At 42.8% G+C, this 21,729-nt stretch overlaps 1 protein-coding gene and 1 non-coding gene across 3 annotated transcripts in view; both read right to left on the bottom strand.

Annotated features, from left to right (window-relative positions):
• Nucleotides 1-194: 194 nt before the first annotated feature.
• Nucleotides 195-21,729, bottom strand: part of PRPF8 (pre-mRNA processing factor 8) — a 33,533-nt gene continuing 11,998 nt past the window's right edge. For both annotated transcript variants that reach the window (XM_055316475.1, XM_055316483.1), the window contains exons 25-43: nt 10,537-10,784; nt 10,119-10,298; nt 9,772-9,907; nt 9,487-9,656; nt 9,215-9,344; nt 8,947-9,093; nt 8,590-8,750; nt 8,090-8,281; nt 7,491-7,728; nt 7,231-7,359; nt 5,379-5,492; nt 5,122-5,295; nt 4,659-4,852; nt 3,698-3,937; nt 3,459-3,600; nt 1,258-1,398; nt 977-1,116; nt 673-875; nt 195-529 (exon numbers count right to left, since the gene is read on the bottom strand). In XM_055316475.1, the coding sequence (XP_055172450.1) occupies nt 375-529; nt 673-875; nt 977-1,116; nt 1,258-1,398; nt 3,459-3,600; nt 3,698-3,937; nt 4,659-4,852; nt 5,122-5,295; nt 5,379-5,492; nt 7,231-7,359; nt 7,491-7,728; nt 8,090-8,281; nt 8,590-8,750; nt 8,947-9,093; nt 9,215-9,344; nt 9,487-9,656; nt 9,772-9,907; nt 10,119-10,298; nt 10,537-10,784 (3,234 nt within the window). In that variant the 3' untranslated portion in view covers nt 195-374. The remainder of the gene's footprint in view (nt 530-672; nt 876-976; nt 1,117-1,257; nt 1,399-3,458; nt 3,601-3,697; nt 3,938-4,658; nt 4,853-5,121; nt 5,296-5,378; nt 5,493-7,230; nt 7,360-7,490; nt 7,729-8,089; nt 8,282-8,589; nt 8,751-8,946; nt 9,094-9,214; nt 9,345-9,486; nt 9,657-9,771; nt 9,908-10,118; nt 10,299-10,536; nt 10,785-21,729) is intronic.
• Nucleotides 2,842-2,948, bottom strand: LOC129518154 (U6 spliceosomal RNA). The gene has a single exon (XR_008666129.1). It is a non-coding gene; the product is annotated as a U6 spliceosomal RNA (small nuclear RNA).

The raw sequence follows: 21,729 nt of genomic DNA on the forward strand, positions 1-21,729 counted from the left end.
AGACCCATGTCAGGCTCCCTGCATGGAGCCTGCCTCTCCCTCTGCCTGTGTCTCTCCCTCTCTATTGCTCATGAATAAAAAAATAAATAAATAAAAAAAAACCAAGGCCACCATCTTGCTGTGAATAAGGCCAGCCTCCTGCCATCCCTACACCCAGAATTTGAGCTCAGGGGGAAAAAAACAACCTCAAAAACTCCTATTTATACAAAATTTATTATTACATTTTGCTCAGGACTACATGCCACGAGAGATCAATTACAAGAAGCACAAACAGGGAGAAAAGGAACCAAGCTGCTGAATGTCACCAGCTTCTCTTTGGGGTTTTGTAAAAGGCTCCAGTCTTGGGGAGTGTGAAGGGGGAGGTGAGGAAACAACTAGGCATAGAGGTCTTCTCGGTCCGCAGAGTAGACCTCACCCTCTTGCAAGAGAGCGAAGTTGAGGAAGTGGGAAGGTCTGTGGACCTCGTGGTAGAACTCTTTAGGATTTGCCAGCTGCAGCTCATACTTCATGTTGGGATCATGCCGGACACCTTGGGTTAGAAGAAAGGGCCAGTGTTAAGCAGATGCACCTGCCTCACCCAGCCTGGGCCCTTGGGCCATCTTGGAACCAAGGCCCAAGTGCCAAGGGTGATGGCCTAACCCTAGTCCCAATTCCCTGTGCTCCTCAACTTACCCATAAAGTTGTAGTTCCATGAGGACTGGGCAGGGACCATAAAAAAGCCAAGGAAGCGATCTGACAGCAGCATCTGGACCCTCTCATAATGTGAGGGTAGATAGCCCTTGGGATTGTTGCCCTTATCTGTGTTCTGGCGACCCCATTCATAGCCACTGGGGGTCAGCTTATAGGCTGTCAATGTGCAGGAGCCTGGTGTGAAGCTGAAAGAAGATGAAGACAGAGTCTGCTCAGGCCACCATTCTAGGCCCTGTACTGCTATGCCTGCCCCACCATACTTCCAACCAAGGAGGCCCAAAGCTACCTGCAGGTGATGATAATGGTCTTCTCACCATCCCAGGATGGGTTATCAGCCATGATCTTAGCATGAGTGGTGACATCTTGGGGTGATAGCTGGGGGGACTCGTTGGGCTGAGTGTGGATCCATCCTAAGGGTTCCATCTCCTATAGGCAAGAGACATAAAAACTATCTAGAGCCCCATCCCCATCTGCAGACAAGAATCACCTCCATGAAAATTAACATGGCTGCCTTCCTCCCCCCATTTCAGCAGAAGAAAGCCCCCATTCTCCCACACCCCTGCTGACCTTGAGGTACTCGTGCTGGGGCAGCTGGCCAGGGAGGTGCACAGTTTGGTGAGTGCCCCACTGTGGTACCATCACAATGCAGCGGATCTCCTTCACCTGGGGGTTATCTGGTGGACTCACTCCATACAGGTATCCTGCAATCTGGAAACAAGAGGGTTAAGAACCAAAAGGATTCTTAGTACCACTCTATCTCTGGGCTGCCAGCCCTGTGTTTCAATTCCCTTCCTCACAAAGAATAGGTCAGAATGTGGTCAGAATATCTTGCATCAGAATTACCTGCTGTGCTTTTTCAAAATGCTAAACATGGGCAGCCCGGGTGGCTCAGCGGTTTAGTGCCGCCTTCGGCCCAGGGCATGATCCTGGAGACCAAGGATGAAGTCCCATGTTGGGTTCCCTGCGTGAAGCCTGCTTCTCCCTCTGCCTGGGTCTCTGCCTCTCTCTCTCTCATGAATAAATAAATAAAATCTTTTAAAAAAAATTGCTGAACATGGACCTCATCTCTGACTTCCCACATCAGAATCTTGAGTGGGGTCCAGGAATCTGCATTGCTCACATTCCCTGGTTGATTTTTTTAAATTTGAGAGTGAGCAAGAGAGCCTAAGAAAGGGAGTGGCAGAGGGAGACAGAAGTTCCCCACTGAGCAGAGAACCCAATGTGGAGCTTGATGCCAGGACCCTGTGATCATGACCCAAGGCAGACGCTTAACCAACTGAGCCACCCAGGAGCCCCTCCTCAGTTGATTAAGTATAGAGTCCATAAATAAATAAGCATATCAACACATGGTTCCTGAATTTTCACAAGCTGAACACATCTTTAAATCCACCACTAGGTGGTATTTTAAACTTTACACTGCCATCAACAAAGTAGAAGGATCTGTGTTCCTATAAAATCATGCACAGAGAATATTAACAATCTTTTCAAATTCACCAACCCGAGACCACAAATTGGGTGTTTTATACAGTATGAATTATCTGATTACCCACAAAGCTAAGCCTCTTTTCCCAATTGTATTTCCCATCTATAGTTCCTTTTCTTTCTTTTTAAAGATTTTATTTATTCATGAGAATATGAATAAATTCTATTTATTTTATCTATTTATTCATGAGACAGACACAGACACAGAGAGAGAGGCAGAGGGAGAAGCAGGCTCCATGCAGGGAGCCCAACGTGGGACTCAATCCCAGGTCCCTAGGATCACGCTCTGGGCTGAAAGCAGGCTCTAAACCGCTGAGCCACCCAAGCTGCCCGGCAGTTCCTTTTCTAAACTACCTTCCAGTTCTTTGCCTATTCTGCAGTTATCTTTATTTATTTAAAGATTTTATTTATTTATTCATGAGAGAGAGAGGCAGAGATCCAGGCAGAGGGAGAAGTAGGCTCCATGCAAGGAGCCTGATGTGGGACTCCATCCCAGATTCTGGGATCATGCCCTGAGCCAAAGGCAGACACCCAACCGATGACCCACCCAGGTGTCCCTATCTTTTTTTTTTTTAAATGAACTTCTGCAAATTCCCTATTCTAGGTTCTACCCATCTTAGAATTATGCAAATATTTTCTTCCTGTTTTTAGTATGTCTTTTTTTTTTTTTTTAATATGGAACGCTTCACAAGTTTACATGTCATTCTTGCACAGGAGCCATGCTAATCTTCTCCTGATCATTCCAATTTTAGTATATGTGCTGCCGAAGCGAGCACTGTTTTTAGTATGTCTTTGTCTCACACAAGTTATTGATTATAATTTAATGTTTTGTGTCTTAAGAAGACCACCCCAAAACTAAGGTAATTAGATATTTTCTTCTAATACTCTACAGCTTAGTGTTTTGTTTTACATGCACATCTTTACGTGCATTTTATTTTTTAAGTGTTATGAGGCAGGGTTCTGATTGTTTCAGTATCATTAACACATCCTTAATCCTACAGACCTGTTACACATTTATCATAGCCACATGAATCTGTTTCTGACTATACGCTATCCTCTTCCAATCAATTGTGGGCCAATACACCATTTTCTTAATTGCCACAGCTTTATAACGTTTTAGGATTTGGTGGGAGCCAAAATCCTTCTTGCTGTTTCCACTATTCTTATATACTTATTCATGTATGAATGCTGAAACCAGCACCTCAAGTTCTAGGCAATCTTAGGTGAGCTTTAGGCACATAAAATGTTGGCCACACATTATGGTCTAATTAAACACACTTACTCACTTGGGCCCGAAGGTCAGATATGCAAATAAACTTCTTAAGCACATTCTTAGGAAGGATATAGGTATAACCGGTCTCCTTGATGTCATCAGAGGACACGTAGATATGATTGGTCCTTAGGTGAAGGTTGGCAGCAGAGATGGCCCTAAAAACGGTGGGGAATGTCAGCACTTCCGAGGCCTACAATGTCAGGTAGCATCAATAGGCTTTGCCATCCCTATCCCTCTCATTCCTTAGAGTACCTAACCCTCCATTCAGTCTTAGACGAGAAAGTCTGGGTCTCATAGTTGCTGGTGGTAGAAGTAATGATCTCATCGCCATGCTTGTTGACAGTGCGAGTCTGCGTTGCTGTCAGCTGTGACTGTTCCTTGGTCTGCTTCTCAATCTCTGCTATCTGCTGCCGCTGCTGTGATGGTGCCGAAATCTCCATACCCAAGATGATGTCTCGAATTTCTGACTGTGTCAGTGATGCCACATTGACGCTGTGGGGAAAGCAAGGATTATACCACAAGATCCCTCCCCTTGGTCAATTTTGTCCAAATGGCAGAATGTAACTTGGTAGGACAGGGGACCCAATGCCCTTACCCCAGACACACCTCAAGTGGCACTTGTAAAAGAAGTATGAGGTGGAGATGTACTAATACTGCTAAGATTTATCACAGCCCAGGATGGCTCTGTGCATGTACAGCTTTCAGCCATGCTCAAACCTGCTCAGTAGCCATACCTTCCTCTTTTCTTTGACAAAAAGTGCCCTGGTTTCTAGGACAATTCTTAAAAATAGAAACCTTTAGAACTCGTTCTCAATTACAGCTAATACTGTCACCCTAGGGTTATCTGGAAATCTATGGACACTTTTATTTTTGGTTGCCACAATGACAGGGAGAAGGAAGAAGAGGTGTGTCTGTGCTATTAGCAGTGGTACCTGGGGATCTGGGATATTAAAACTTCCTGTAATGTATGGACAGTAAAGAAATGCCCTGCTCAAAATGGCAACATGGGAAAATGCCCTAGAATCAGACTAAAGCCCTAAAACAGACATTTTCTGCATTATTTGAAGACACTGCCTACACCTCTTTTCTTTAGGACAATTCCTTAAAAAATCTCTGAACCCACATGTTTCCCAAAACCCCAGAAACCATATACTAAACGATTCATTTCACCCTTTTAGCATTTTCCATCTGTCTCCCCACCACCACTGCTCACTTGTTTTTCTTGCCATAGTCGGCCAAGATAAGATCTTTGAGCTGCACCTCCACCTTGATCCACTCCTCGTCAGTCAGAGTGGGCCAGATGTGGTGTGGTTCTGTAATGGTAGTCTTGTCTGGCTTCAGGATCACCTTTGCTCGGTCATTGTTAACATGAAGAGCACGCAAAATCAGGATGAGACGGGAGAAAGCCTGAGAAAAGGTATGGCAGCAAGGGCGGGGGGGTCAGCCACTAGATGTCCTTCCTTGATTTCCTTTCAGGGAACCCAGGAATGGATTTCAACCACTCTCCCAGTCAACTTTACATGCAGAGCATAGAACTGTTATCTCATCCACAGGTTAAAGATATGAAAATGGCCTCATTAGGGAACCTGAGTAAAAGCTAAGGAAGGCACAGGATTGTCTCGTGGCCCCAAAACCACTTTTCTTAGAGTGACCCTCTTTGTTAGGGGATTTCATACCGTGTAAGATGAGATAGTCTTGAGCCAGTCATCATAGAGATTAAAGAGAACCATCTGGGGTTCAGTGGCTTTAAGGATGAGGTCTCCAAACTTTTCCACCTTGAGACAAGCCTGGAAAGGTAGTTGGAGCTCTGATCCTTTGATCACAATATTGGGGAAGTCCAGCAAGTGCACCTGAAACAGGATATCAAGTCCAATATTTAAAAAAGAGCCTGCAGGTCTCAGCCCTTCTTTCTTCTACCTCATCCACCTCTCACCTCCAATGGGTCCAGCATGCCCTTCCTAGTAACAATGATCTGCTTGGGCTGCTCCTCTACAGGCAGAGATCGGATCAGGGCAGCCACTTCCTCAGCTGTCTTCCACTTAGCCAGCTAAAAAAAGCAAGAGGGGATGAAATGGAAATTGAATTTCTACTATCCCAGGTCAAAGTGAACAAAGATCCTAGTCTTGAAATAATCAACCCAGGTTTCTGCTGCACACTGCTATTGAATGTTGGGTACTTTAGAGATACAAAATGTCAAACTGCCTTGCCCTAAAGGGTTTTTCAACCTAGTTGGCCAAATAAAACTCAATCAAGCTGTACCACAAACTGCTATTTGATTACATATGTCAGGGACAAAACAAATTAAGACTAAAGGTCATAAACAGCTGCACAAAGAAACAGGAAAACTTTATTTAAAGAGCAAGCGATAAAGCACACCACTGGGGGAAGGGGCAAAAGGAGGAGAGACTCTCAGACTCCAAGTTGAGCATAGAACCTAACATGGGGGCTCAATCCCATGACCCGAGCCAAAATCAAGAGCTGGATGCTAAACCAACCAAGCCACCCAGGTGTCCCAATGCACAAATAAATAGGTCTTAAGGGATGAGTAAGACTATGATTAACGGAGTAAACAGGAGAGTTCATTCTAGAAAGAAAACATATAAGCAAAGCCACAGAAGCGGAAATGAACATCAGAGTTTGGGGGGAAAAAAGGATCCTGGATTGGTTGCAAGAGAAAACAGGCTGGGGTTTTTTGTTTTTAATTAATTAATTTGCTTGAGAGAAAGTGCACACATACGCAAGAGACAGCATGGTGCGGGGGGAGTGCAGAAAGAGAAGCAACCTCTCTGCCGAGCAGGGAGCTTGATGCAGGGCTTGATCCCAGGAACCTGGGATGGCAGCTGAAGGCAGACATTCAACAACTAAGCCACCCAGGTGCCCAAGAAGTAGGTTTGAAAGGAAGAGAAACTGTGATTGAAGAAGTTATAGCCCACCCAGATATCATGTGTCTAGGAAGCCAAAGAAGAGTTAAATCTAGCAAGAAGGGCTACCAAAGGCTTATAGCTAAAAATGTGGTAAAAGTAATGTTTTAAGAACATTTGTTCTCTTTAAAAAGATGATTTTTGGGACACCCGGGTGGCTCAGCAGTTGAGTATCTGCCTTTGGCCCAGGGCATGATCCTGGAGTCACGGGATCAAATCCCACATCAGGCTCCCTGCATGGAGTCTGCTTCTCTTTCTGCCTATATCTCTGACTCTCTCTCTCTCTCTCATAAATAAATAAGTAAAAATCTATAAAAAGATGACTTTTGGCAGTCTTATTCAAGATAGGTTAAAGATAAAGGAGATTTGGGGGTGCCAGGGTGGCTCAGCAGTTGAGTGTCTGCCTTTGACTCAGGGCATGATCCTGGGGTCCCGGGATCAGGTTCCACATTTGAGCTTCTGCAGGGAGCCTGCTTCTCCCTCTGCCTGTGTCTCTGCTTCTGTGTGTCCCCTCATGAATAATTAAAATGTTTTTTGTTTTTGTTTTTAAAAGAATAGAGTCAAGAAACAGAGACCAAAAGTAGGTAATGAAAAGACCTCACACATTGCTTGGCCTCCAACAGAAGATACTTCCCAAGTTAAATAATTCAGGGAAAAGGTTCAAATGAGATACCCTTACCTCTCAGAGAGAAACAGAAGGATGCCCCCCCTCCACTAGCTGTCTCTCACACACACAACTCCCCGCCCCAAAAGAAAAAGGGGTAGTAGAAGGTAGAAAAGGGGGTAGAAAAAGGTTTTTTGTTTTTTTTTTTTTTTTTTTTTAGAAAAAGGTTCTACAGCTGCTCTATCCTTTAACCAGCTCACCTGCCCCAAACGCTTCTGTCCAGCCCACACGGATGTGTGGATTATCTTGAGGAACAGCTGCCCTGTGCGTGGATTAAAGATGAAGATGGCCCCATTGATGGGTTTGGTCGTCAAGTTCCCTTCAAAGGTCTAAATAATGATTACATCAGTTAGCACAGCCTAGACAATACCATCCTGCCTTTACACCATATACATTTGCCTTAGCACCTCCGATAGGCATATATAGAGCCCCACATTCCTATACTGCTTCTAATTCTCACCTTATGGATAGTCACTCTGTAGACATTAGTGTCATCCACAAACCAGATAATCTGGTTGGAGAAGAGCTCCCCATAATTCTGAGAGGACAGATAGGGCTCAGTGGGCTCAGATGAATAGAGCTGCAGCCCTTTGCGGATCCGTTCACGTAACACATACAAGGCAGGGTTTGCCTTCATGATTTTGGCCATGGCCTGCTGTATGAGAGGCTTGCTGCCCGGGAACCAGTTTCCATAGGCACTATGAGAATAGAAGAGATGAGAAAAGTAAAGACTAGGGTGGCAGCCACAGGAAAAAGGCAAACTGGAACTCAACAAAGAAGACTGTTGGCCAGGCAGACAAGTGTCTGCTCATGTACACAGAGGCAAGGAAGAAAAAAATCAGTGACCCAGAAAAAGAAAGGGCCGCCCTTTAGGTAAACTAAAAAACACACGTATATTAAAGTATAGGGCCGACTGAGATGCCTGGCTGGCACTCAAGAGCATGGAACTCTTGAGCTCAGAGTTTAAACTGTATATTGGCCACAGTTTACTCATAAAATAAAATTTAAGAAGTACAGAACTAATAGAAAATACATATATGCTTCTGAGCACCAAATTACCTGTGCAGGTTATAGGCCAGGTCAATGGCAATGAGCACACCAGTGGGTGAAGGGTAGATACTCATGTTGTCTGTGGTGTAGTCCAAGAACTTGGCCCGGGCATAGCGTTCAATGTCATGGGAATCATAGTCCCCCCAGCGCAACTGGATATCAATCCAATACTTCTGAGTAGTGGTACTATCCATCACATCCCTGAAGGTGGAGAGATGTCAGGAATCCATGCTTCCAAGAAGCTACCAATACAACCAATGTCCCAGAACCACATCAACTCTCAATCGCTACATCTAAATCTCAAAATTCCCAGTCCCTTTGCCTGTTCCAGATCAGCAAGCCCCTCACCGAGAGAATCAGCAAACCTTATATGTTGACAGGATCAAGGGATGGCAATGGATCCAAGTTAGCAAGAAAGGCAGGCAGGGATAATTCCTAAAGTAGCACTGCTAGAAGACCAGTAAAATCAAGCTTCCTGGATGCCTATGGCTCGAATATAAAACACTTACTTGGAGTCTGCCAGCAACGAGGGCCGAGAGACATTCCACTTATAGGAGGCAAAGAGCAGGATATCTGCACAGGAAGAATTCATCTTATAGGACTTCCGAGGGTGAATGGTCTCCTTTTGTACTGTCTCAATTTCTAGTGCATCCAGTTCCTGATCAAACACCTGGAAGCAAAGATAGAAAGGTTATGACTGCTTATGGAAGCCCACTAGGAATGAGGGCTGGTAGAGTTTCAGAAAACGTGGCACCTGGCGCCAGAATGCAAGTTGCATTCTCAGGGCTTCCAAGGTGGATTTCCCATACCCAAGAGGAAGTTTACCTGACTTCTGGTGGCCCCCTCTGCACCCAATTCTGGCCCACCTGACACAAGTCCATCACAATGCTCTCATGGATCTTCTGCCATAAGTGAGCTCGGAAGATCTGGATAAGAGAGATCTTCAGTGTGGGAATCTTGCCATGCATGAAGATACCTGTCAGGTCCAGCTGCACCTGAAAGCCTACATACACCTGATAGGAAAGAGAGAGGGACACCAGAGATCAAGGGACTTTGGTTCTCAGGGCATAATTAAAGAAGCAGAAACACTTGTTTTTAGCTTCCCATCTTCCCAGGTCTAGCAGTCACACTCACATTGGCCCGGTTGATGGTTGGGGACCACCAGAGGGTGAACCTACGATTAGGAATCTGGTTCAATCCTGATCGCTGAGCATTAGTTAGCTTCTTCCACTTCATAGACTCCTCAAAACCACTGGCCTTTTCCCTATGAAGAAGAGGCTAAGTGAAGTGATGCCCTGCCATCTCCCAAAGATGGTGAACACCAGAGGAGAAAACACAAAAAACACACAAGTGATGAGCTCAGAGGGTTGTGACAGGTTACTGTAAGGAGAGAAGACAATCCTCACCAGAAAAGCCCCTCCCAGGTAGGGAAGTAAGTGCCCTTGAAGAGTGTGTGTTCCAGAATGCCTTCTACACCACCCAAGGCCTGGATCATGTCCGTACGGTAGTTGTTCAGGTTCCAGAGCTTCCCATCATGCCGCTGGTGTGTCCACCAGAAAGGGTTCTGCTTCAAAACCTAGATGGCAAGGCAGGATCCATCAAGCTTCTGGGTGCCTACTGTCCCAAATCCCTGGCATGGCCATAGATTCTTTTAATTCAGGGAAAATCTCTCTACTATGCCCTCCACATACCTGATACTGCTTAAAGTCAGTTCGAACACGCCAGCCCTTATCATAAGCCAATGTGTGCCGGTCCTTCTGGAAGAGGGTGTTGATTCGAGGAATGCCACGATCCCATGAATCTTCTAGATCTTCTAAGGTCAGTCGTCTGTCAAAGAAAAAAGATTTAAGTCAAATGTATTCACACAGTTTATTTAGCATTCCTCCCTGGCCAGGGATAAACAGGTCAGATGTTAGAACCTATGTCCTATATCCAATCCATAAAAATATGGTAAGCTCTGCTGCTGACCTCCACACAGGGCTGAAAGATCATCCCTCCATACTCCTGACAGGACAGTTATTCCTTCCTGGATGTGTACCTGTTCTGAGCAATGGCTTCTTGTCTCTTCAGTGCATACTCAGCCCAGACTCGCTGAGAGTCAATGAACTCGCTCTCCCATGGCTGTATGTAGCGGTACAAGTTGGGAATCAGCTGGTCTTCTTCATGGCTCATTCCTGAACGAAAGTGTGTGATACCTACATCTGTCTGCTTCGACCACCTGTTTGGGGGACAATCAAGATTATAAAAAATAAATAAAACCTAAAAATAAAAAAACATCTCCTTCCCTCAAGGTCTAGCAAAATATTTTTTTTTCTTTTCTTTTTTTTTTTTTTAAGTTTATTTAAGTCATCTCTACATGGGCCTCAAACTCACAACCCTGACATAAAGAGTCACATACTCTTCTAAATAAGCCAGCCCGGTGCTCATAGCAAGATTTTCAACCAAGGTCAACCTACCTGAGGTCAGACTGGGGAATGAGCACATGTCCCATTGAGAGCATGCCAAGTCCACCCAATTCCTTAGGGGTATAGAACACAACGGGAGGGAACCGACTGGGCATCTTGGAGTTGAGGCCAATCTTGATACGTGTCTGGATCTTGTTCTCACACTTCACTAGCAAGTCCAGGAGCTCCTGGGTGTTCACCACAGCCTCTCGAAAGTACGTCATAAGGCCTATAAGAGCTGTGTTCCACTTATTCACAATCTGAAAAAAGTGGGGAGAAAGTATATTATAGGTGAGCCTAGGGAGGGGGGAGGTAGTAGGGACTACTTAATCCAGCTAATTATATTCTCTATAGTTCTCAAGGAACACTGAGCTCAATGTCATCATGAAAGTATATAAATCAGATGAATCTTGAAAACATGTTAGGTGAAAGAAACTAGATAGATGTGTGTGGGTGGTACAGTTCCTTAAGCATCTGATTCTTGGTTTCAGCTCAGGCCATGACTTCATGGTCCTGGGATCCAGCCCTGTATCAGGATCCATGCTCAGAAGGGAGTCTGCTTAAAGATTCTCTCCCCCTCCCCTTACTTGTACGTTCTCTCTCTCTCTAAAATAAATAAATCTTTTTAAAAAAGAAAGAAGGATCCCTGGGTGGCTCAGCGGTTTAGTGCTGCCTTTGGCCCAGGACGTAATCCTGGAGTCCCGGGATCGAGTCCCACGTCGGGCTCCCTGCATGGAGCCTGCTTCTCCCTCTGCCTGTGTCTCTGCCTCTCTGTGTCTCTCATGAATAAATAAATAAAATCTTAAAAAAAAAAAAAAAAAAAAAACCCCCTCTAGTTTCTAAAATAAAAATAAATAAGTAAATAAATAATAAATAAATAAATTAAAAAAAAAAAAAAGAAAGAAAAAAGAAACCAACCCAGAATGTCACATGTTGCATTATTCCATTTATACGAAATGTCCAGAATAGGGAAATTCATAGATGGAAAGCACTGTGGCTGCCAGGAGCTAGATGTGAGGGGAGCAATGGGGGTGTGTGTGTGCATGACTGTTAATGGATATAGGGTTTCTTTTTGAGGTGATGAAGATGTTCTAGAATTAGTGGCAATAGTTGCACAATTTTATGAATACACTGAAAACCACTGAATTGTACATTTTAAAAGCATGAATTTCACCTCAAAAAATCAATTGAGGCAATATAAACACTTATAATCCGAGCAAATATAGTAAGTAATCTGGGGTGGGCAAAGGAAGAAAAAAGAAAAAAATATTAATTAATAGAGGGAATGAAAACAGGGGCATAGGAATTGCCTTCCCACTATAAAGAACTGCAAAACTAAACAAAATACATAAAACAGTATCTTCAGACAACTGACAAACAGGCAACATAGTCCATGACCCTTGAGAAAAAGGAAACAAATGAAGTGAGTTTCACAACTGCTTCAGCTTCCTGCCTACTAGCCGTTTCCCAGCCATACCATACACATGGAGGGGTAATGGAAACAGAACCCAACAGTCTCACTGAACTGAAGAGACAGAGATCTGAATTCAGGAGGCCAGGGCAGCTACAATTTGTGGGGTAGAAATACCAAGGAGAAGCAAGGTCTCAGAAAGAAATTTCTGGAGATCCATGAAGGGATTCCCTCAAGCTTTTGGCTGAGTACCAATCTGCATATAGGAACACTCCAAGCTCTAAAAGAACACCACAGATCAGAAAGCTGAACTAGTGCCACAAGTCACATAAGGCTGGCAAATCTGTGTTCACACCTGCCAGAGTAGAGACCTTGTAATACTTGGGAATTGGGTAGAGTCCCCCGAAAAGTTACCAACCTCACAGTGGAGATACCTTAGCCTGATAACAAAGGGTGCTATAGGTTTGCCATAACCATGCTTAAAAGCGAGCCTTAAAAGGAGCAAACTAAACTACAAGTTACTGAACTGCACGCAGTAACACAACTCAATACTCTTTAATAAGACGTAACAAAACCTATAAACCATGGAAAAAATTTTCTACCATGTAAAAAAATTACCATTCATGCAAAAAAACAGAAATGAATTACCCATAACCAGAAGAAAATTCAGTCAAAAGAAACAGACCTAGCAATAACACAATTAGTAAACAAGGACCTTAGAACATCTACCTAAAAAAATCTTTTTTTTTTAAGATGTTATTTATTTATTTATTCAGGAAAGACAGAGAGAGGCAGAGACATAGGCAGAGAGGGAGAAGCAGGCTCCTCGGCAGGGAGCCCAATGTGGGACTCACACTGGACCCAGGGATCACGCCCTGAGCTGAAGGCAGATGCTCAACTGCTGAGCCAGTGTCCCCTACTTAACAAATCTTAAAATTATGCTTTGGTATATAAAGAAAAATATGAACATAAAGGAGAGAAAGAAGATATGAAACACCCAGATGGAATTTTCTAGAGATAAAAATTATAGCATCTGAAATTAAAAAAAAAAAAACAACAACATTGATGGAAATAAAAAAAATATAAGAGTAACATTGCAAAACTACAAAGAAAGTAACAGTTCACATTAATGGAAATGAAGGCAAATTAAACACTTTTTCAGACAAAAGCAGAGTATATTCACTGCCAGCAAACATCTACAAGAAATTTTTTTTAAGATTTTATTTATGAGAGAGAAAGAGAAAGAGGAGGAGGGAGGGAGAAAGAGAGGGAGAGGGGGGAGAGAGAGGGAGGGAGAGAGAGAGAGAGAGAGAGAGAGAGAGAGAGAGAGAGAGAGAGAGGCAGGCGCAGAGACATAGGCAGAGGGAGAAGCAGGCTCCATGCAGGGAGCCTGACGGGGGACTTGATCCTGGGTTCCAGGATCATGCCCTGGGATGAAGGCGGCGCTAAACCACTGAGCCACCAGGCTGCCCACTACAAGAAAATTTAAAGGAAATTCTTTAAGCAGAACGAGAACAATACCAGATGGAAATCTTGATCTACATAAAATAACAGAAAATACCAGAAAAATTGTATAAGTAAAATGTAAAAGATACTTTTGCTCATTTTGTAATTTCTATAAAACAAACTGTTTAGAGGAAAAATTAGTGACAAAATACTGTTATAATACAAGTATAGTTAAAACATACGACAACTACAAAGAACGAGGGGAAAAATGAAAATATAATGTTGTAATGTTTTTGTACTATATGTAACGCAATTTTAGTAGTAAACTAATGGTCACACAATAGACTGCGGTTAAGTTAGAGATGTACAGAGAACCAAACCAAACAACAAAACACGAAACAAAAAGTGAAACTAAATCAAACAAACCAAAACAAAAAACCCACCTGTGGTACCTGTCTGGTTCAGTTGATGGAGCATGCAACTCTCAGGGTTGTAAATTCAAACCCTATGCTGGGTGCAGAGATTACTTTAAAAAATAAAACCTTAAAAAAACAAAAACACTGGGATGCCTGGGTGGCTCAGCAGTTGAGCGCCTGCCTTTGGCTCAGGGCGTGATCCTGGAGTCCCGGGATTGAGTCCCACATTGGGCTCCCCTCAAGGAGCCTGCTTCTCCCTCTGCCTGTGTCTCTACCTTCCTTTCTGTGTCTCTCATGAATAAATAAAATCTTTAAAAACAAAAACAAAAAACCCACCAGCCCCTTAATCCAAAATATAGCAGGAGAAGAAAAAAGCAGAATGAGAAATGAAGAACATGATGGCAGATTTAAACCCAACTACAGGGGCGCCAGGGTAGCTGAGTCCTTAAGCGTCTGCGTTTGGCTCAGGTCGTGATCCTGGCGTCCGAGAATCAAGTCCCTTCTCCCTCTACCTATGTCTCTGTCTCTCTGTATCTCTGATGAATAAATAAAATCTTAAAAAAAATTTTTAATCCAACTATATTAATAGTTCTATCAAAGACTTCAAGACAGAATATTATGAATAAAGAGGTAGATTTCATAATGATGAGAAACAATTAAGGAAATAATATAATTCTATGGGGCACCTGGGTAGCTCAGTTGGTTAAGCATCCAACTCTTGATGTCAGAACACAGGTCTTGATCTCAGAGTCACTGAGTTCAAGCCCTGCATTGGGATCCATGTTGGGCATGGAACCATAACAATAATCCTAAATATATTACATACCTAACTACAGGGCTTCAAGGCATATAAGGCAAAAAGAGATGGTGGTCCTATTGACACAGAAAACTCAATAAAATCATGTAATTATGTCCAGAGACACAAACAATACATATTCCTTTCAGGGGTATCAGAGTTGGTCATATGTATAGAGCGTCTTTGTGTATACCAGTTATAAAATACAGTTCTAACTCTAGTAACCTCTTCAGGTACATGACCTAGCATTCCAACTGGCGCACTCCCTTAGTCATCCCTTAGTGTATATAGGCTCACTGTTCCATGGACGAAACATTTGTCAGTTTGCATTTTGATATCAACAAAATGGCACCCCCTTCCCCAAGCCTGCTATATCTTGGACAAATCCTTCATTTTCCATCTGCAAGCCAACTGCATTTTGCCCAAGTTTCAGTTGTGTTCAACAAAACATCCTGCTTATATATAATTACAACCTAACTGTGATGTGGGTAATTCTGTGTGGCTAAATATTTTAAGATTCCAGATTTCTGAACTTCAGAAATTCTTCCATGCTCAAAAAAATATATAATTTTTAAAAAAATGTCATGTGGCTTTATGCTAAAAGCTTAACCCCTAAGATCATGACTTGAGCTGAAGTCAGACCCTTAAGTGATTGAGGCACCCACACATCCCAAAACTTGGGTATCTTTAAAAAAGTAACTGTGTCTCTGAACAACCCCTCCCAAAAACAAAACCCCAAAACAAACAAAAAAGATGGACCCAAAAGATGAAATAAATAAATCCGGGATCCCTGGGTGGCGCAGTGGTTTGGCGCCTGCCTTTGGCCCAGGGCGCGATCCTGGAGACCCGGGATCGAATCCCACGTCGGGCTCCCGGTGCATGGAGCCTGCTTCTCCCTCTGCCTGTGTCTCTGCCTCTCTCTCTCTCTCTGTGACTATCATAAATAAAAATTAAAAAAAAATAAATAAATAAATCCACAAGTGTAATTGGAAATTTCTAAGACTCTTCGCTCAGTAATAAAAGTAGACAAGAAAATCATTAAGGATATAGAAAGACTCAAACAACACAATCATTCAATCCACTGAATCTGACATTTATAAAACACTCTACCCAACAGCAGAATATAGATTCTTTTCAAGTACACAGGAGAGAGTCACCAAGACAGACCTTATGTGTTAGACCATAAAACAACTCTTATTTAAGACATCTGGAAATACTAAGATCATACAGAGTATGTTTTTCTGACCATAATGGAATTACAATAGCAACTAATTATAAAAATCCTCAAGTATCTGAAAATTAAGTAGCATACTTCTAATTAACATATGGGTGAAATAAAAACTCTCAAAGGAAGTAAGAAAATAGGGCAGGCTGGGTGGCTCAGTGGTTTAGCACCACTTTCAGCCTAGGGTGTGATCCTGGGGACCGGGGATCAAGGCTCGCATCGGGCTCCCTACATGGAGCCTGATTCTCCCTCTGCCTATGTCTGTGCCTCTCATGAACAAATAAAAATCTTAAAAAAAAAAAAACTTCTTAATAAGTTAAGAAAATATTTTTAACTGAATAAAAATAAAAACACGACTTAGCAAAATTTGAGGGATGCAAGTAAAGCAGTGCTTAGAGGCAAATTTACAGAACTGGATGCTTCTATTTCAAAAGGAAGATCCAAAATTGATCATCTAAACTTGGACCTTAAACTAGAAAACTTGGAGTAAATTAAGCGCAATGTAAGTAAAGAGAATATAAAAGCAGAAAACAATGAAACGGAAAAGAGAAAAATAAAAATCAAGGAAACCAAAGTAAGTTAGTATTTGGGGAATAAACAAAAAAGGCGGGACACCTGAGCGGCTCAGCGATTTGAGTGTCTGCCTTGGGCTCAGGGCGTGATCCTGGGATCTGGGATTGAGTCTCACATCAGGCTCCCTGTGAGGAGCCTGCTTCTCCCTCTACCTGTGTCTCTGCTTCTCTCTCTCTCTCTGTGTCTCTCATGAATAAAATAAATAAAATCTTAGGAAAAAAATGTTCTCTGTAGCTGGTTCTTGGAACTGCCAGCTGCATGGTTTTTATCACAGAACGCACCAGTTCTACTGCTTTATTCCTGCAGGGGAGTAAGTATGAATTTCCAAGTACCACATTCCTTTAAGAAAAGCAGGAGTTGCTAGGGATTCAGGGAAGAAAATGCCACTGAGTGAACAACTCCACATGCTAGGTAGCAGGTAAGAATTTTATATACATTATGCCTTTAAGTCTTCAGAAAAGGGACAAATTCAACGTCTATAACTTGCCCAACCCACCACATCACCCACTTGAAAGGGAATGTAGAAAAATAAAAACTGATTATTAGGATCACAGGATTCTAAGTGTCTTCTTGCTTTTGTTAGTATTTAATAGTAACCAGTAGAAAAATTAAATCTATGATACATTAGATGACAAATTTTCCAATTAAAAGTAAATGTATGACTGGCTAGAGGAGAGATGAATAGCCAGAGAATAGAGAATTTTTAGGGAAACGAAAAAAAAAATTTTTAAGGTTTTATTTATTTATTTATTCATGAGAGACACAGAGAGAAACAGAGGCAGAGACACAGGCAGAGGGAGAAGCAGGCTCCATGCAGGGAGCTCGACATGAGACTCGATCCTGGTTTTCCAGGATCACGCCCTGGGCTGAAGGTGGCATAAACTGCTGAGCCACCGAGGCTGCCTGAAAATATCCTGTATAATAACAGATATATGTCATTATACATTCGTCTAAACCCACAGAATTACGCCACCAAGAGTGAACCCAAAGTTACGCCTTTGGATGATTATGATGTGCTGGCATAGGTTCATTCCTGGTAAAGGCACCACTCTGGTAAGTGGTATTGATAACAAGGAAGGTTGTGCATGTGTCGGGACAGGGAGCATATGAGAAACCTCTATCCCTTCCTCTAAATGTTATTTTTTTTTAATTTTTATTTTATTTTTTTTTTATGATAGTCAGAAAGAGAAAGAGAGAAAGAGAGAGAGAGAGAGAGAGAGAGAGAGAGAGAGAGAGAGAGGCAGAGACACAGGCAGGGGGAGAAGCAGGCTCCATGCACCGGGAGCCTGACATGGGATTCGATCCCGGGTCTCCAGGATCACGCCCTGGGCCAAAGGCAGGCGCTAAACCGCTGCGCCACCTAGGGATCCCTAAATGTTATTATAAACTGAAAACTGTCCTAAAAACTTAAGTCTAAAAATAAATAATGTGAAATAGAAGTCAAAGCAAAACCCCCAAAAGAACAGAGAAACATATCTACTGCCAGGCAAAGATGTTCTCCAGGTCTGTCCCTCTGGCTTTATAGACTTCAAGTCATCTAGACATGTGGAAAGGGACTCCCTGGTGAAGGAAGCAGAATGGGAAAGCAGGGAACAAGCAGGAAAAGTTGCCTTGAGGCTGTGCAGAAACTGAAGCTAACTAAGTAGGCTGTATCTTGTAAGTCAGATTATCTATGTCCATCTGTTTTCCTTCTGTTATTCCTGGCCCTCACCAAAACCTTGTTTAAATGTCTCAATCTTATTTTATAGATCCTCCTAGTACTGAAGGGAAGGGTCCTATCTCCAAGCTCTGGCAAGTGTAGTACATATTCTTAAAACAAGAATGACTAGAGAACCTAAAGTGCTAGTGGCAGCAATGATTGCAAGAGAGCCCAAGGGGGAAGGAAATTTTAGAGGACAAGAGTGGGGCCTTAATGTCTAGCCACCTCTCATCCTATCGGGCATTTCCCTCCTATTATTAACCTTGGGAGACCAAGAAATTTTATTACAAGTACTCCCTTAAGATGCCTCAGGAAATAAATTCCAATATTCTACTCCCTGGTCATATCTCTGATCCCCCTAATTAATGAAAGCAAACATTTACTAAGCAATTTATTGAATAATGTAACTTACTACATCCATTATTTCTCACAAGAAAAGCCCTCTGAGCTAGGTAATACGTCAGTATTTTCATTTAAAAATATTTTTTATTATTATTTTTCAAGAATTTGAGACAGAGCATGTGAGAGAGAGCATGAGGGAGGAGAGGGGAGGGGGAGGGAGAAATAGATTCCTCACTGAGCAGGATGCCTCATGTGAGGCCTAATCCCAGAACCCTGGGATCATGGTCCAAGCTGAAGGCAGATGCTTAGCCGAATGAGCCACCCAGGTGTCCCTCAGTATCCCTATTTTTTTTTTTTTAAAAAAAGTTTAATAAAGGAATTTCTAAAAAAAATTAAAAAAAAATAATAAAGGAATTTCTACACCCAACATGGAGCTCAAACTCACAACCCTGAGACCAAAAGTTGCATGCTCTACTGACTGAGCCATCCAGGTGCCCCATCATGAGTATACCTGCTTTATGGAAAGAACTGAGGTCCAAAGTGGGTGACTTTTCCAAGATCCCAACTAGTCATGTGATAGAGCTGTGATATGAACCCAACTAGCCTCCAGAACCTGTGCTTCTAACCATTTCTAAACCTCTTTGCTAACTTCTGACCTCTTACATATCTACTTCCTTGATCCCTGCACTTTCTTCCAAGGCCGTTAGCCTCTTCTGTTCTCTTCCATACCTGCTCCCCACCCCCAATCCAGGATCCCAATAGAGGCCAGCACTCTTGATTCCCCAGCATCCAATCCGTTACCACTCCACAACAGTCCTCTGGCAAAACCCCAATCCTAAATTACCTCTATGATACAGGCACTTTGTCCATCCTGTCACTGAACAGCTAAGTGCTTCTGGGAAGAAATCACACTCAAGAGTTGTCCTCATTTTCTTGAAATCCATCTGGAGCACACAGTTTCTTCAACAATCATACCAAACCCTCACCACTGTGGAAGTTCAACAAAGCTGAAAAATTCAAGACTTATAATTTTCCACTCAACTTTACATTCACATCTATCCAGACCTCTTTTCTTTTAGGTCCAGAGGATGTTCCCTCTGCTTGCCCTTTACTGTATCCCCACAGTCAACTCCTGGGAACATTGCTCCATCACTTACCACAAAGGTCTGCTGTACCTTCAACGGCTCCTGGCTCCATCGTGATGGGAACATCAAGTCAATCCCATTTAAAAATACTGCCTTGACTTATAACTCCCTCTAGGTGGCATCTAATGTCCTCCTTCCTCTTACTCCAGCTCTGGCAAGTTGCCAGTCCTTGCTGTCTCCACTCTCACTTCCCATAAAGCCTCACCCACTGCAATCTGGCTTCTATCCCCACTATTTCTGAAACAGCTCTTGCTAAGGTCACCAATGACGTCCTGACTGCCAAATCCAATGGATACCTTTCAGGCCTTATCTAACTAAAACACTCTTAGGCAACTGACACTGTTAAATGCCCACCCCAATTCCTGACGTCCTTGGCTTTGAGAACCCGGCACTCTCCCAGCCTGGCCATGGTGCTGTTTCGTATGGTTCCAAATTCATCCCTCTGCTCTTCTCATTCCTTACACTTGACCTGGGTAATCTTGCTCACTCTGGAGCTTTAAACCACCTCCACGCTGACAGACTGCTACACCTACATCTTCAAACCAGGTATCTTCTCCAAGCTTCAGACGCCAAGCTCCACTTGATCATCCTATAGGAGCCTCGAAGTTACCCCTGACTGCTCTCACTTTCTCATTTCATTTCTCCCTCAAAAGCTTCAAGCTCGAAGTATTTTTCAGCAAATCTAAGAGACCACGAATTTAACAAACATTACTAAGGGGACACACATACATACACCCCCCCCATATTTATCATGGAATAAAAAAAATAGGATATAATAAATGCCTGCCAAACACCTCCATCTGGATGTTCTCAGGAATCTTAACCTTGTTACATCCTACACTAAATCCATTTACCTTCTCTCCTAAACCTGCTCTTCTTCCTGTACTCTTCCAGTTGGTAGTGCCAATACCCAGCTAGTCAGCCACGCCAGAAACTGTTCTTTCCCTTTCCCACCAAAATGAGGCTTTGCTGATTTTACCTAACTACTTATCAAATCTGCTCCTGTCTCACTGCTCCCACCACTGTCATTGGGACTTCAGAAGTCCCCAAACCTGGGATGCCTATGTCTCTGCCTCTGTCTCTCATGAATAAATGAAGAAAATCTTAAAAAAAAAAAAAAAAAGTCCCCAAACCTGATCTCCCACCCGATTCCTCTAAATCCATCCTCTCCACAGCTGCAAGAGTGAATCATGTAACAGAAATCTGGAAAGTCACTCGCACACCTAACACCCTCACAAGACTGTTAACAAGGCATGCAATGGCCTCCATTGTCTGGCTCTAGCTCATCTATCCAGTCTCCATCTCTTATCAGTTCCAACTCCACAACTATACTCTAATAAACCGTGAATTTTGTATCATGCTAGTTACCTCTCCAGGGCTGAAGAAATGCCCTCACCTGTCTCATCACCTCACTTTTTTCAGGAAGCCTTTCATCACCCTCTCCCAGACTGGGCTAGGGTCATTAACCTGAGTCTCCTCATAGATTCCCAAATACCATAGCCTCTACGAACACTACATCCTGTTATAGTTCTTGTCCATGGATCTGTCTCTTCAACTAGGTTAGGCCAGCTCAACAAAGGCAGAGACTCTATCTTACACGTAGTACGTGCACAGCCTCAAACATAGTAGATACCAACAAACACCAATAGGATGAATGAATTATATAATTATTATTTGATCCTTAGAGGGAATAAACCAACCCCAAAAGATAAACTCTCGTACCATTCTCCACCCCCGGGAAGTGAGAAATTTTAAGTAAGAAATACTACGATAATGGGCACCTGGAAGGCTCGTCAGAAAAGCATGTGATTCTTGATTTTGGGGTTGTAAGTTTGAGCTGCATGTTGGGTGTAGAGATTACTTAAAAAAATAAAACTTAAAAAAAAAACAAAAACAAAAACAAGAAAATGTATCCTTAACACAAGCATTGTTTGGGGCACAGCCTAATAAGAACCTGGCATTTCCTCCTCTTTTTGCATTACTGAGACACTTGAAAGCATCAGCCAAGACATTATATGCACCACTATGGAAACATGGAAAGACAGCAGGAAGAGTAAGGTGACTTTTTAAACCTTGCAGAAACTTAAGTATACAGTTAACAAATCCCCAGATTATTCTTTCTCAATTCCAGTTGCCTTCAGCTGGGCCTTTG

Source organism: Nyctereutes procyonoides, unplaced genomic scaffold (assembly GCF_905146905.1).
Source record: "Nyctereutes procyonoides isolate TBG_1078 unplaced genomic scaffold, NYPRO_anot_genome, whole genome shotgun sequence".
Classification (NCBI taxonomy): domain Eukaryota; kingdom Metazoa; phylum Chordata; class Mammalia; order Carnivora; family Canidae; genus Nyctereutes; species Nyctereutes procyonoides.